The sequence below is a fragment of the Pavona decussata genome, unplaced genomic scaffold (genome assembly GCF_977016875.1).
Source record: "Pavona decussata unplaced genomic scaffold, jaPavDecu1.1 SCAFFOLD_381, whole genome shotgun sequence".
NCBI lineage: Eukaryota > Metazoa > Cnidaria > Anthozoa > Scleractinia > Agariciidae > Pavona > Pavona decussata.
Genome location: NW_028145755.1, coordinates 140463 through 156053, shown reverse-complemented (window position 1 = coordinate 156053; position 15591 = coordinate 140463). Strand labels below are relative to the sequence as shown.

The window sequence follows — 15591 nt, the reverse complement described above, 5'->3', positions numbered from 1 at the left end:
AACCACGATGGATTTCGCACGAGCTTGATTCTTGACTTGCTTGACAAAAATATGGTACTTTCTCTTCAGATGATAAAAAGCATCCCAAACAACTTATCCGGCATTGTCCACTGCAAATAAATTTATTCATCTTTATTATGAGCCTGCGCTTTCTTATGCTGTAACGGTATCTTATGACATGCGCGGCAAAGCGTTCGGATAAAAATCACTGGATTTCTGGTTTGCCCCACGAATTTCAAAACCGTTCAATGTTTTCATGACCCTTTTTCTGATTTAATAGAAAATTGAGTAGTATTTCACTCGAGAATTATCCAATGTGATATTCTATAGTGTAAAACGATGAGTTACCCAGCCGAAGATCGACACGAACGGGATGCTGTCGGCTCAGTACGAAATCCCGCACAAGATTTGGAAAAGCATGACAAATCTAAAGGTTTGAGCTCTAATCCTGGAGGTATTTCCCTTTCTTTTTGGTCCTTTGGGCGTAATTCTCTACTGCTTTATCTTAAGTCCGCTTCCTGAATCTTCTTTTTTTGTCTTAATGTGCCAGATTCTACAAGAAGGAAATAATTGTCCATTTATTTCCGACACAAACAAGCGTTCACGTATTGCATGCAGTCATTATTGCATGTTTTCAAAAAATAGATTTTGGAATTCCCTTTTCCCAAGTTATATATAGAAAATTGATTTATTCTAATGTAATAATCTTTGTTTGCGATCTTGGGCGTTGAATTGTACTTCTAAGGTTTCACTTAAGGCTGGATAAATAACCTTGATTGTTGAAGTAAATGTTACCTGTTTTAACTTTTTCCGTGTATAATTTTTTTATCGGATGAGATTAGTGCCTCGTTATTTTGTTCTTAAATCCAACCTCGAATATCATTATTGTGGAAACGTATAAAATCGATTAGTTAATTAATGGTTATTTGTTATTTTGAGATCTTTGTTGTTGTTGTTGTTTTGTGCTTACAAACGGTTTCGATTCCCCAGTCTAGAGTGTTTGTGTTTTTGTTATTTAAGGATGGTGTTTACTATGAACGGAGAAAGGAAAGTTCCTTCCTTGTGTTTACTATTGTTACTGCGCATATGTTCTGCGCATCTTGAGATACCCGGTTTTCGTATGGGTGGTGCCAACTAATACAGGGATAATTTTGCGCGGTTTAAAACTATACGGAGAAAGCAGAACTTAGCAAGTGATTTTGGTATCTCAAAAGAAAATTAGGGGTAACCATACATTTTTCAGAGATAATCAAGCTTCAATTTAGGGAAAAAAAACCTATACATTGCTTTATATTGTGGCGCTCTTTAGAGATGTTATTGCTTAATTATCTCTGAAAAATGCGTGGCTACCCCCAATTTTCTTTTTGAATTTCAAGAGGCCTTACTAAGATCTGTTTTTCCCGCTTAGTCATAAGCCGCACAAAAATACTTCGGTATTAGTAGGCACCGTCCTTAATCAATGTTCAATCAATCAATGTTTGTCTTAAAAAAAATAACATGAGTAGCTTGCCCTGCAATTAGCTACCACTAGTCAAGGCAGAGCAACATGAAGACAAGAAAATGACAACTACAAACTACTAAGACACTAAGTTTTACATAGTAATACAAACGTATTTAACAATAATTGTCTAAATTGTACCAAAAGAAGAAGCCTTAATTTGTCAGTTCAGTGGTTTTTAAAGTTGAAAACAAGAAATGATAAGTACAAACCACTAAGACATTAAGCTTTACATACTAATACAGATTTATAGTATTTCACAATAATCATTAATTATCTAATACTAAAAGAAGAGTACACCCCTCTGTAGGCTAACAGTGTTTTTGGGAGTAGGGATGGTGTAGTGGTGAGAGCACTCACCTCCCACAGTGGCCCACTTTCCATTCCTGGACTCTGTCATTTGTGGGTTGAGTTTGTTGTTGGTTCTTGGTCCTTGCTTGAGGTTTTTCTCTTGGGTACTCCGGTTTCCCCCTCTCCCAAAAACCAACATTTTTAAATTTTAATTTGATCTGGAAAGTGTTTCCAATTAGTGTTCTGTACTAGATACAGTGACACTTAATTTAAAGGATTTTTTTCTCACTGAAAATTTTTTGTTCCTTGATTATAGTGCCAATCCCAGGTCCAGAAAGTGGAGGTTTTCATAGACCACAAGTGGATCAGGGAACCCTCAAGGTTTGCCCCAGACCTTCATGTTTATTATTTAGACAAGTATGTTTGCCACTGAAGCAAACAGTGTTTGGCAACGGTAAAAGAAACAAACTACAAACTTTTACGCTATTACAGTTCCGAAATCTAGGAAACCAGGACTCAAAATTTTGACTTACTGGTTGTCATGCAACCTCTGAGTTGCCTTGGTCACCAGGGATCCTGTCACAAGTCAGGATAATTTAGTTACCAGTTGGTTCTGTTAGTATTTGGAATATGTAATTATTGTTTCCACTCTTGACCTATCCATTTAACCCTTTAAAGCCCCAGTGGTGACCAATGCCTAATTCTCCTTACAATGTTACTACTTGATTAAACATTTGAGTCAGGAGAATAAAGGAAATAATCACCAAAGATGAAATGCCTATATTTTCAGACAAAATCTCCCAACTAGTAACATAAGAAATATATGGAGGACTGTTAAGAGAATATACGTGTTGATATTGAAGCTGCAAGGGTTAAAGATTGCCTTGGCATCTGAATGGAAAACAATCAACTCCATCCTTTCTTTCCTTGCATTGTAAAGGTTTCATTTTTTTTTATCTGCAGATTGGCAAACCACTCCAGAATCGTCCAATAGCCCCCGCATCAGGGAATCTGGCCGGGATGATTCCTGGAGGTCACCTTGCACCTGGTCTTGTAGCAAGTGGTATGCAGGGGTTTGGGGCTGGACATCACCTGCTAGCTTCCATGATGAGAATGCCGCAGCCTGCCTTCTCTCATGTTCCAGTCGGGGCTGCAGCAGGAGCAGCCCTTGCTGGGGTGACACCCAGGAATACACCTCACCGCACCCCATCAATGCCTTCCTCCGTCAAACCTTTAGGACTAAGCACTCAAGCTCATGTCAGTGTAGGACAGTCACAGACACACACACCTGCTACAACTACTAGCTCATCACGGCCATCATCACCAGGAGCTTCAACATCTCATATAGCTACTGTGGCAGTTGCTTCATCTATGCATCAGCCAGGGTCGGAACACAAGCCAAGTGAAATACGTGACACTAGACCACCTATGATGTCTGATTTGGCAAGGAGAGGAGCGTCACCAACAGTTCCATCTATGGGAGCAGCTCATACTCCAGCATCTGTTGGTAGCAAGGTCATAAACATTGTACCATCAGCTCCCCTTCCTCAAACGCATCCATTACAAAAATCATCAGTTCCCACATTGTCATCACATCACCCCAGTTCTGTTCATGGTAGCATACCTGCGGCAGCTGTTGGTGTTCCGTCTGTAAGTAGTAGCGGCATGTCACACATGCAGTCTGCAGGAACAGGAATACCAGGTCATTCCCAACCATCAAAGATGATGCCATCTAACACCGTCAGTGTTGCACCAGCCATATTAACAACAACAGCTAAACTCTATACTCCTCAACATCACCTGGCTTTCACTGCACCGAGGCAAGCTCCAATATCAAGCTCGGATACCACCATGGTATGTACGTTTTCGCTACTTTTGGTTCTTTTGAGGCAAACCTCCTTCTTCTTTAATGTAGAAAAAAGAGAATATGAGGGGCATTTTACATACAAGCTGGAAAATTTTGGACAAGTTTATTTCAGTTGAGTGTGCATGTGGAAAATGTTTCACTTGCCAAATTTCCCTGAAAATGACAGGCAAACAAAACAAACCCCCAGAAGTTTTGACCATTCTTAAATGACGGTGCACATTTTTGTCACTGTGCATACACATGCTCATCTTGAGATACTCCTATGGGTGGCGCCTACTAATAGAGAGATGTTTTTGTGAGGTTTAAAACTATGCAGAGAGACCAGATTTTAGCAAGTGCTTTTGGTATCCAAAAAGAAAATTTGGGGTAACCATGCATTTTTCAGAAATAATAAAGCTTCAATTTTGAAAAAAGGCCATACATTGCTTTCTATTCTACTGCTTTTAAGAATAATAAATTGTTGCTTAATTATCTCTAAAAAAAGCCCCACTTCCTGCAATTAACTTTCTGGATTCCAGTAGACCACACTAAGGTCTGCTTTTCCCACATAGTCATAACCTGTGCACAAATACTTCTGTGTTAGGAACCCCCATCCTTAAGTTTGTTGACTTGTATTCACAGAATCCAACTGATCACGCAAGATTAACTAAATCCAGTGGATCGGCCTCACCAGCAGCTGTCTCCTCTCATCACTCCTCAAGTTCTATTTCCACAGTGCCGCACATAGCAGCACCATCGCTTAACTCAGGTACTTGTTGCCATGGCATCATGAAAGGAATTAACCACAAATTTTGTATTGTTCAATTGTTAGAAACTAGTAATATTCAAAGATTAGGGAGTGTATTCAATAATATGATCTTGATTCCAGGCTCTGTCTCCTTTGCCAAGTTGGTGTTGATATGATTCACCCCTGCAAAATCTGCGGGGGATGCCAGATATGTGTCCCAAGATCCATTCATTCATGGCAGTCAACATTAGTTGTCCCATACAATCTCAACTCCAATATGTTTTAGGAGTGCATCCTTTCTATGTCAAATGCAATAAAATATTAATTCCAACTCTTTTTGACAGAAAAGCCAGAGAAAATCTTTAGTTTGCCTTTTTTGTCTCCAACGCATGAAATTACATACATTGCAAGATGTCTGTTGACTATGGACGATGAATATTCAGTGCAACAAGACCATATTTTGGCAGCATGACAATATCTTGCATATTCAGCTATTTTAAAGAAACAGGAACTGTTTTGTGTGGAACTTACAATATACGTATGGTCCCAAGGGAAACAGTTAGTTTTTTTTTCCCTCGAGTCCTGATGTTTCCCTCAAATGCGTCTCTGGAAACATCAGGACTTGAGGGAAAACAAAACTAACTAGTTTCCTGAGGGACCATACATTAAGTGCTTTGTTAGATATTTAGACTTTCCCTTCAACAATCACAGCAAACAAACAACAAACAAACAACTGATAGGGCAATAACTGGGGAATTGTGTCCCGGTCGGGATACATTTGAATTTGGTCAGGGGCATGTGACCAAGAATCAACCAAACACAGTGCTCGTTTTGTTGAGTGAAAGTCTAGGTATATGACAATATTAATTATTATTATTAGGCAACCATGTAATTTTAGAAGATGATGCCTGTCTGTGGAAAATTAAAAAGTGAAAGAAGAGGATTTATCTTATCTTGTTTAAACAGTTCAAATCAGATTGTATTAATTATCAATTATCAATTTAACATTGAATTATTGTAAGAGTGGAGGTTTCTGTTAACCTTTTTTGCCCCAGTGTATAAGCTGTGGCAATTGGTTGCACTCAAATATATTTTTAATCAGGCCAAGTTCTTTCTTGTGTTTTTCAGTTGTTGGAAATGAGAATAGAATGGACAGGTAAGGGATTATGTTTTTCTAACCATCATTGTTTACGTTAAACCAGTTGTCATAATTATAATAATTATTGTCTTTAACGTTAAAGTGTGTATGACAGAATTATTTTCATTTGCTTTATCAGATCTTCATGTTCTTCTTGTATAAAAATCTCAGGCATACAATACATCACAAGATGAGAGACTGGGGATAGTATAGCTTTGATGTCAATACAGGATTGCTCTTTTCACTGTTTCTTTATTCCTTATTTGTTTCTGTCCACACAGTTTTCTTTCTTTGCACATGAACAACAGTTGCTTTTTGTGTGCGAAGGAAGGAGTTGAGGAGCAGAGAAACTGCAAAACTAGCGATCCTGTATTAACATGATAGCCCTAACTATCCCCAGTCTCCCACCTTGTGTACTATCCCAACCAGAATTGAAATTTCATGTTTTTTTATGTCTTGAACTCAAGAAAGAAAAATTAGTAGGGGAATATTTTTCTGATTTTCATACAACAACAACGGGAAGCTTTCTTCAATCAAATAAAGCAATAATTTCTGTCATATACACTTTAAAACCAGCAACAAATTTCTCCTTGAATTTCAATACTCATTCAAGCCCAGAGGTCACGAGAATAAAGGATATGATCACCCAAGGTGAATTTTCTTGATATTTTAATAACTAACCCCACTGCTTTAATGAGAAAAGTGTGGGGACAAGATAGGAGAATTTGTTCCTTGATATTAGGGGTTAAATCTTTGGTACTCATCTTGATGTTTGTATTTCCATCTTCAGAGCACATCAGGCTTTACCCCAGTTTCCATATCACCCTAGCATGGCTGGAATGGCGGGAATGGCTGGCTTGTTTTATCAGGATGCACTATCCGCTGGTGCGTTGATGTTGCTTCTTTATATTTATAACATTTGATAGTATTTGTTTTCTGTTTAATCATGGATGTCTTATTTTAATATGAATCAGTTTGAGTGTGTGGGTTGTCTCTTCTTGAATAGCTGATAATTTAAAGCTATCAGCAACTAGGGTTTGACATACAAACAAGGTAACTAGGTCCTTCGGCAATTTGTATTGACCCCTTAGCCTTGCTTGCATGCTTTTTTAAACATCATATGACTTAAATATCGTTTATTAAACTTTGAGGTTAGTGATTTAGGTAAAGTTGTGGTTTTGAGGATACATTCTTAAATGTGACCATTCAAATGAACTAAGCAGTACTTTCCTGTGGTGCTGTTCATTATGTGTACTAGATGGTTCTTACTTTTGAGTCTGTGGATAAAATTGAAGCTACTGAGCAGTGCCACTTTCCCGTGGTGCTGTTTATTATGGTGTACATAGTGGTTCTTAGTTTTGAGTCTGTGGATGAAATGATTTAGCTATTGAGCAATACTTTCCTTTAGTGTTGTTTATTATGCTGTACAAGGTCGTTCTGACTTTTGAGACTGTGGATGAAATCCTAAAGTGTGGCCACTCAAATGAAAGCTACTGAATAGTACTATGTATTTTATTTTTCATTCTCTACATGAAAGTAGAAATTTTAAAAACTTTGTCAACAGATTTGCACTGAGTTTGCGTTTAAAATCAGTAGTTTCTTAATTGTCTGAACACTTATTCTGCTTTTGCTTAATAAACTGTAAAAAGGTTTACAGCTGAACATTCATCATGTAATAGGTGTGCACATTTTGTCTCCGCCCACAGTACCAGTACACCCAGGCCTTCATCCACAGTATCACCAACCAGCCTTTGGACCAATGCAGTCTCTTGCCAGATCACAACAGAGTGTTGCTACATCTGCTGCTGCCGCGGCTGCAGCACAAGTCGCGGCAGCCGCTGGTGTCAATCCCATGCAGATAATGGATCATCCTAGGCTCATTTTTCAGCCTACTGCTGCTGCTCTGGGAGTTGGAGGTATGAAAATGTTGTCTCGTCTGTTGCTTTTGCTTCAGGTGTTGTTGGTACATATGTGAGAACATATTGGAGACTTCACAGAGATTTAAGAGACCATTTCCAAGTTGCTTTGAACCTCATGAAAGCAAGGTAGGAAGTCAGGTCTTTGGTAGAAATGGTTTTAAAACATCATAAATTGAAAACTTCAAAATTTCACTGATTGGCACACAGGTCTACCCTCAAACTGTAGCTTAATTTGCAGCTTTTAATCCATAGACCCACCGAAGACATGTCAGAGTCCCTAAAAATAAATATCATTAAATTCCCGGTAAAAAAATCAAGAAATTGTACATGTGGTAAACCATGTCATAGATACCAGGGTGGGTATGATAAAATCTTTCCAAGACCAGTTGGCTGACAACATTGCACTTTAATTGACCAATTTATAATTTGGTAATGACTATAGGGGGTCTTCAGAATAAAAGGATTAAGGTAGACACAATCAAGGGACATGTACAAACTGTTTGAGTAGTATGAACCATCTGAAAAATCAGTTTAGACAAAAATTACACAATTGTTGTAGGAAAAGAGTCAAAGACATCTTGGTGTCAAAATTTCATAGAAATCCGTCAAATGTTAACAGTTATGGCACCATGTGCCAAGATTGGCATTGTTAGGACCTAATCGTGATACCATACATGGTGACCTGTTTTAGCTTCAGGAATAGCAAATCTGACTGGTGCAGAGACCCCAGCAACGGCAGGCATCATGGACATCAGTGGAGCCAGTCTGTACAGTGTCCCAATTTTCAATGTCCCTCCATCAGCTGGAATGCAGGCTGCACAGCTCTCGGCTTCCAACCCTAACGCCACCTCTCCACGACCAAGTATTTTGCGCAAGAGAACTTCTGAAGGGTATGCTATATTTATTGTTGAAAATGTCAAGGGAGTGGTAGAAAATTACACTGAGTGGAAGTTTGGTCTTAAGTTACATGTACCTAAGACTAATATTCCAAGAATGAGCTGATGATGTGTAAGAAAAAATCTCAAACTGAGTTGATTCCTTTGATTTCAATTCAAGCAGATAGCAAAAGAAATATTATTCATACTTCACTTCACTGGTTAAGCTCTCTGGAAAAAGTCATAGCTTAACAAGAAATATTGGATTTTGAGCCTTGACTTCTAAAAATAGAACCAAAACTACTTTTCTGTAATTTGACGCACTTTTGATTTTGTAGCTCAGTTTTGCCTTAGCCCATTTTTTTGCCACGCCGTCCATTTTGTGAATAGTTCAAGGCCAGTGAGAAACATTGAGATGATAGAAGTCCAGATAATGAAAGGTCCCAGACAAAGTTAATCATCTTCTTGTCTGCTTAATTTTTATTTGGTGCTTCATGTGTTGCTAGGTTGCGTAAACCTCCCAGCCAATTACCATTCACTGCGGAGATGCTAGCGTCCAATCAAACTGATGCTGCTGCTAGTCCCAGATCTGACAGTACGCTATCAGCCCCACATTCCACACAAAACTCCCCCAAACCTGCTAGGTAAGTGTAAGGCATTTCTCCTTGGCACAGGGGATGCTTGTGCTAAAATCAGTCCTGTTAAAGCCCCGCTGAATGTGAGCCCATGGACTCTTGGTGTTTGTTATTTTAAGCAAAATAATATGAAGAAGTTTATATATCGACTTGCATGTGAGTACACAATAATGTTGAAATTCAGAACATTAACCCAAAAGCACCAAACTGAAACAAGGGAAAATACTCACAAATCACTTTGTATGTAGTACATAAAAAACATGAATAATTTGACAGTCAGGACATTTGCGGGCTCAAATGCTACAACCGCATAATATAGAAGAGATTGTGAGAGTGAAGAATGAGACATAATGTGTGAGGACAAAGTGGCCTTCGCTTTCCCCCGCCCCATGTTTGTATTGATCAAATTCCTCAAGTTCTTTGCAGCATCACTTACAAAACAGTCTGAAAATTAACAGATTAGCTGGTAAGCTTTTAACCATTCCATGCACACAGCTCTTTACTTTGAACTTAAATTTGACTCTTCAGTGAATCTGGAAGTCAATCCAATGAGTCTGCAGTAACAACAACCAGCGTTACAACTACAGAGACGCCAGTAGTGACTCAGAGCGCTCCATTGTCACCAAACAAAATCAAGAGAGAGCCTTCTAGTGAGGCGGCGCCAACGACGAGCGTAGTGACCACGCCTGTGATGAATGGGAGCATTACGTCGGCTCCTGCCGCACCTTTACTGGCCAATGTAACAACAGCAAGCAGTGATGCTGCATCGCCAAGAAAGAAACCGAGGAAACAGAATGTGTAAGTAGGGAAGGCTGGCCAGTTGTCATACTGGAAAATGTTCAAATATTGAAAGTGCACTGTACACCACAAGAGACAATGAGATTTTATTTGAATGGTCACTTGTTAGGATTTTATTCACAGGGTCAAGAGTTAGAACCACCTTGTACAGCATAATAAACGGCACCACAGGAAAGTACTGCTCAGTAGCTTCCATTTGAATGGTCACACTTTTGGATTACATCCACATACTCAAAACTTAGAACCACCTTGTACAGCATAATAAACAGCACCACAGGAAAGTACTGGTCAGTAGCTTCCATTTGAATGGTCACACATTTTGTGCGCATCATGATAAAAAATGTTTCTCATATTCGTAATCTTCCTCTCTTTAATTTTTTTTTTTTCTGTTGATTGCAGAGTGGCCACAGAAGACAAGTATGGCAGTAATGTAAATATGGAGCCTGATTCTCCAACAGACGAAGACAAAAAGCCAAAACCGGAAGAAGGTACTTACTACCAAACAGGCTAAACTGCTGTTGGAATCAGCAAGCTTTCAACTGATTATTGAAACTCGTTTTGGGTTTGCTTTGTTTTCTTTAACTTCACAATGTGATTGCTGAAGAAAACTTGTGCCACTTTTATTCAAACTAAAACCATCTTAACTTGCCCGCTAGTATTTTCCTGCAGTAGTCATGTGTAGCTCTTATAAAACAGAGTCCTTGGTACAACACAACATTTTAGGGTGTAAAGGCCATCGCAAATAAGGTGGTGTTTTTCGTTTGTAGTACGTAGCTCTGTGAAAAAAAAAACTGTCAGAGAATAATGTTCTAAGATGATACGTTTTGGCAGCATAAAGTTGTGCAGAACGGCGGGCTAAATTTACTCATTAGTTGCTACATGTATCAATTTTCTTTCTCGTCTAGACACTTAAAAAAATAAAACCCTAATTCACAAACAGGGCTCATGGCTAACGGTAGCCAACTAGCCACAGACTGGTTAAAATTCAGTTTTGGCTTGTAGGTTTTGTGCTTTCTACTATCCATATTGGCCAGTAAAATTGTGAAGCACTGGAGTGCTAGACAGAAAACAAAAATTAATCTTCTTAGTAATCACAAAAGCAAATCAAGGGAAGAAGACCTACGTTCGGCTGCTTTTTGTGCTGCATACCTAGAGTTAAAGCTTTTTCATGTTAAGGACAAGTTGAAATTTCACTGAATCGAAAATAACGCAATTTGTAAACCGTGAAAAAACCTTTACAGTTGTGGGAGATTTTTCTTAATTGTTACTACACATCTAGTAAAAAAATGTCTGACCTTTCTCCCTCCCCTTTTCGTAAAACGAATTAGTGAAACTGCGGTAAGTGAAAATTCTGTTTTCACCAGTAGAATGAAACCTTTCACAAGCCAATGGGTTAAGGAGCTAAAAAGTTAGTCTCGTGCCCTGATAAAAATACCTGGCCATGCTATAAAAGTTTTCACAGAATAATCTCTTTGCATTTCACTTGAGTCGACTAACTAAGGGTTTTACGTTTCCTTTTTTCAAACAGCGGATGAGGAGTTAAAGTTTATATTAATGAAAAGACCGAGGATCTCCATTGTTGCTAATTACAAGATCAACACAAAGGCGGCTCATAACCACTTCCAGCGGTATTCTGATGTCAAGGCCAAAGGTCAGGACCATCTTAGTTTCTTAATAAAGGGGAAGTATCACAGGGATTTTGAACCTTTGTGGTGAAAATGGTGCGACAACACCTTCACTTAAATACAAAATAATTCAAGAACACCAAGAAAAAGAAATCAAGTGAATTTTTGAAAGGAACAACTCATGATCTGCTTTAGTGTATTTTGGAAACGAAAATGCGAGAACTTGAAAACAGCCTGCCTACAGAAGAGTCTGCCTAACATTTTTCAAGTTGCAGTCCTTTGAAACCAGTCCATCTGTGGCCAGAGACACTCATTGATAGTCTTAGTACACTGAGGTGACAATCCTCAACAAATTTTAGTAATACGTTTAGGTTTCTGTTGCTACAAAAAGTGTTTTTGATATAAGACCAAATTTCCGCAATACTTCCCCTTTAATATTACGGCTTCCACTGTTTCGTGTAGTCATGCTCATAGCTTTTTTCTTTCTTTCTTTATTTTTTTTTAATCTTTTTTTTTTTCAAGGCATCAAAAATGGTCAAGTTCCATGTTAGCCACAGGTTACTCACAAAACTGGAGCTTAACCCAAGCGTGTGGGTAACCTGTGTCACAGAAACTGGTTTATAGTTACTTTATAGTTCATTCAAGTCAGTGTCATACTCGATTCATGCCATCATTTGTGAAAGAGTAGGAGTATTGCCCCCCCCCCCCCCCCCCTGATGGGATGCTTGTCCATCACAGGCCATCCCGGGGCGATCTGCGCCGTTTGCAAAGTCTCACAATATTGGTCGAAAGAACAATCGCTCTAGGAGAGTTTGTATTTGATGTATATTCTGCGTTTGCGTTTCAGAGGAAAGAAAACCTTCAATTCAAGAGATCGCCAGCCAGAAAGGAATTGTACAGAGAGCAAACGGCTGGCGGGTACAGCACATCGCCGGGCAGATGGATGAACTGGTGAGAGGAAAAGCCGCTTCTACAAACCTTCTTTATAATTTGGCACTGTCCTTAAAGTTGTATGTTTTGATTCTTTTTATCTATCCCGTTTTCAGATAGCGGCGGAACAAGAAGTTTTGAAAAAGATGGGAGAATTCCGTGAGAAAATACCGAAGGCCAAACCTGGCCAGAAGGCAAAATTCCAGGATGATTTAGTCATGTTAAACGAACTTCTACAGGTAAGGCACTTTTAAAAAAAATAGAAGCTTTTTTTGTCATCAATCATAAAAATTAAAACACGAATAATAGTTTCATTACCTTTACCGTTGTTCCTGTCTTCCTCAGTGCAAGCGCCGGTCATTTTGAATAATTTATGCGTCGTCGTCCGTCGTGAGGAATGGGACACAGTCGTAATGTTCGGAATTCCTCAGAGTTTCCCGACCACGCGCCGAGATAATAAATTGTCTGTTTGAGAAGAGTTCCGATCGATGCCCCATTTCTCGCGATAGTCGACCGCGACTAAATTATTCAAAATGGCCACCGCTGGCAGGAAAGACATAAACAGCAAAAAAGGCCATAAAAGTGTTATTCACGGTTTTTTCGTAACAGATGTGTGTTTCTTGTGAATCCTGAAGTTTCCCGGTTTTTGCTAACTGGAAATTGCCCCGGTTTTCATAAACTGTAAGGCGCTGTAACTTTCTAAAATGGACCCAGTTGTTCAAAACCCGATTAAGCTAATCCTGTGTTAACATGAAGTTTGATTGGAGTTTAATTGCTTATCAATAAAGATTCTTCCAAAAGTTTTTCCCTTAGTTTTGCTTCACCCTTTTTAAATTACTTTTAAAAACATTTTATGAACGAGACGAAAACCACGGTTTATTTTTAATTGGGGATTAACGCCAAGTAATACGGGCGACATTTTCTTTCAACTTGTCGCGCAACAATATTTGCACTGTAAGTTCCAGTTGTTTGTTGCCCGTATTAGCACCTCCGCCCGCAATAAATTGTCATGTTGCAGAAAGTAGACGCTCTTTGTACTTTTTGCAACATGCAAATTTTTTTGCGCTCGGAGGCGGTAATACGGGCAACAAAAAATCGCAGCTTGCAATGCAACATTGTTGCGCGAAAAGTCGAAAAAAAATGTTGCCCGTATTACTTAGCCTTTAGCGTTAATCAAATTTCGAACAACCGGACCCAATTTGGAAACTAAATCCAGCATTGCCTTTATTAGGGGGCGAGACAGTGAGGGTCTCACGATACTTGCCCGTTTATTTGTTATGGTATTTTGACCATGTGGTTTCCGCCATTTTGCAGGGTAACATTCAAAGATCACAGCTTGTTGTCGAACAGCTTGGAGATTCTCGGAAGTCTATGGTGAAGGTTAGTTTTGTTTTTTTCTATGAAAGACAGACTTAAAGATAATTTTTGTGAACGAATGAGGGCATAACACCACTCGAAAGACGGTTACAAAAACTTTTTAGAAAAACCAGAAAAAGGGGTGGCGCGCACCCTCCCCCCGTCCCCCCTTAAATTCGCCCCTGATCGTTGTTTGTGTGTGAGTTGTTCGTTTGTTGTTAATACCAAAGAGGAAAATGCTGTTTCTTTCTCTTTGTTCTGCAGGTGTTGGATCACAGACAGCGTGTTATAGAAATTATCCAGAAACAGAGGAACAAGCGAAACCCCAAGAAAAAAAGCCAATAGCTCACTCATAACAGGACTCGAGCATATTTTAACCAAATGTGGAGACACGGCCGGCCGGGTATGGCTGTATACTTGTTCTACATTGAGAGCTGTTACTCTCAAAACCAAAGAAAGCGATTGTGTACAGACAGATTTTTATACTGATCCGTTCAAGAAAAAAACCCTCAAAGAGATGCAGACAACATTGCTCTTACAGGTGGAGTGGGCACTATCGTGCTTTTGTTCTCTCGATTTCTCTTTAGATAGACTACGAGTAGCCTATCTCTAGACGGACACCTGATATAGTTACAAATCACTGAGGCAGACTTGAGTCTCCGTAATCTCACTATGCACTTCATTTCCCAAACTGGAAAAGTCGTACGGTTCGAAGACGGTACGACGTTTGCTCGATTCTCGTACGCCGGCGAATTCTGAATCGCGCGTTCAGTTTCCTTTGCCGACGATTCCAGGGTTTACGCGGTCGTGGAAAGGCCATGAATTTGAAATTTGCATTCCAGTCTTGGAAAAGTCAGTGAAATTTTGTAGAACAGTTTGTTTGGGTCATGCAAAAGTCATGAAATTTCAGATTTTTTCCCAAAATTGTTTTTAGCTGATGCTTCGGTGAAAAGTAAAGAAATCTAGGAAACTTTGTGTCAAACATCAAAACATTCAGCCAGTGGTGCATTTCACTCATTGTCTTTTCACCAGTCCTCTTGTCAGCAGTTCACTTTGGCGGTCAAGTTTGAGGTCATGGAGTTAGATAAAAGTCATGGAATTTTCTTTCTCAATTTCTATGTGAACCGTGGATTGGCTCAGCTTTTTAAGACTTCAAAATCTTACAACGTTTTACCTGTCGTATACCAACATGATTAAGCCGGCGACACACCTAGCGATTTTATACGCAGATCGCGGCGAATTTGATCGCCAGCGAAAATCGCAAGCGATTGATGCGGACACACCTGGCGAGTTTTTTCGCCGATCGCGACTATGTGGCGCTTCAACCTTGTTCCCGGGCTCCATCGAGGAGCGTTTTGAAAAGTCATGTGATAAAATCGCCCAACCTGATTAGTTGACTTTACGGGCGATTCGCAGCGATGAGCGTAGAAAATCGCGGGAACCGGCGCACTTGGCGAATGCCGGCGAATTTAATCGCCGATATCTGACATGCCAGATATCGGCGATTTTACGGCGATCGGCGTATAAAATTACCAGGGCCCAGTTGTTCAAAGCTCGATTAAACTAATCCTGGACTAACGATAACTTTGATTCTAGTTTAATGACTAATCACTAAAGGTTCTGCCAAAGATTTTTGCCTCTCAGTTTTGACTTAGACATGTCTTTGACATGAGCTTAACATTGGCTTTCAAAAACCACATTTAATGAGCGTGATGAAAACCTCGGTTAACTTTTAATCGTGGATTGGCGTTAATCGGTTTTCGAACTACCGGGCCCAGGTGTGTCGTCGGCTTTAGACTCCGCACAGCCCCATAATAGTAGCTACACGCTCACCTATGTCGTTGTAACCCTCCTCCAAAACGGCGGGTATGCGTAGAGTCTGAGTAGCAAAATGTGTGCATAATAGACTATTTCCCTCGATCCTTTTACTAG

The 15591-nt window shown here is 39.5% G+C and overlaps 1 protein-coding gene across 4 annotated transcripts; it reads left to right on the top strand.

Moving 5' to 3' along the window:
- The first annotated feature begins 181 nt into the window (after window positions 1-181).
- On the top strand, window positions 182-15587 carry LOC146451911 (uncharacterized). 4 transcript variants are annotated; one of them, XM_085098467.1, is made up of 16 exons: window positions 182-433; window positions 2106-2170; window positions 2753-3643; window positions 4278-4404; window positions 5512-5539; window positions 6312-6406; window positions 7234-7437; window positions 8132-8330; window positions 8822-8959; window positions 9479-9748; window positions 10148-10236; window positions 11277-11399; window positions 12221-12324; window positions 12420-12542; window positions 13618-13683; window positions 13924-15587. In XM_085098467.1, the coding sequence occupies exons 1-16, from the start codon at window positions 340-342 to the stop codon at window positions 14002-14004; spliced, it is 2697 nt and encodes an 898-aa protein (XP_084954593.1). In that variant the 5' UTR covers window positions 182-339; the 3' UTR covers window positions 14005-15587. The 4 variants fall into 4 exon arrangements, with proteins under 4 accessions (XP_084954593.1, XP_084954591.1, XP_084954589.1 ...); XM_085098465.1 differs by having other exon boundaries at window positions 7228-7437; XM_085098463.1 differs by having other exon boundaries at window positions 182-454; window positions 7228-7437.
- The last annotated feature ends 4 nt before the right edge of the window (window positions 15588-15591 follow it).

Coding starts and splice junctions, on each gene's coding strand:
- LOC146451911 (XM_085098463.1), top strand. CDS start 340: ATGAGTTACCCAGCCGAAGATCGACACGAACGGGATGCTGTCGGCTCA. Junction 2,171..2,752: donor TGGATCAGGGAACCCTCAAG/GTTTGCCCCAGA, acceptor TTTTATCTGCAG/ATTGGCAAACCACTCCAGAA. Junction 9,749..10,147: donor AAACCGAGGAAACAGAATGT/GTAAGTAGGGAA, acceptor TGTTGATTGCAG/AGTGGCCACAGAAGACAAGT.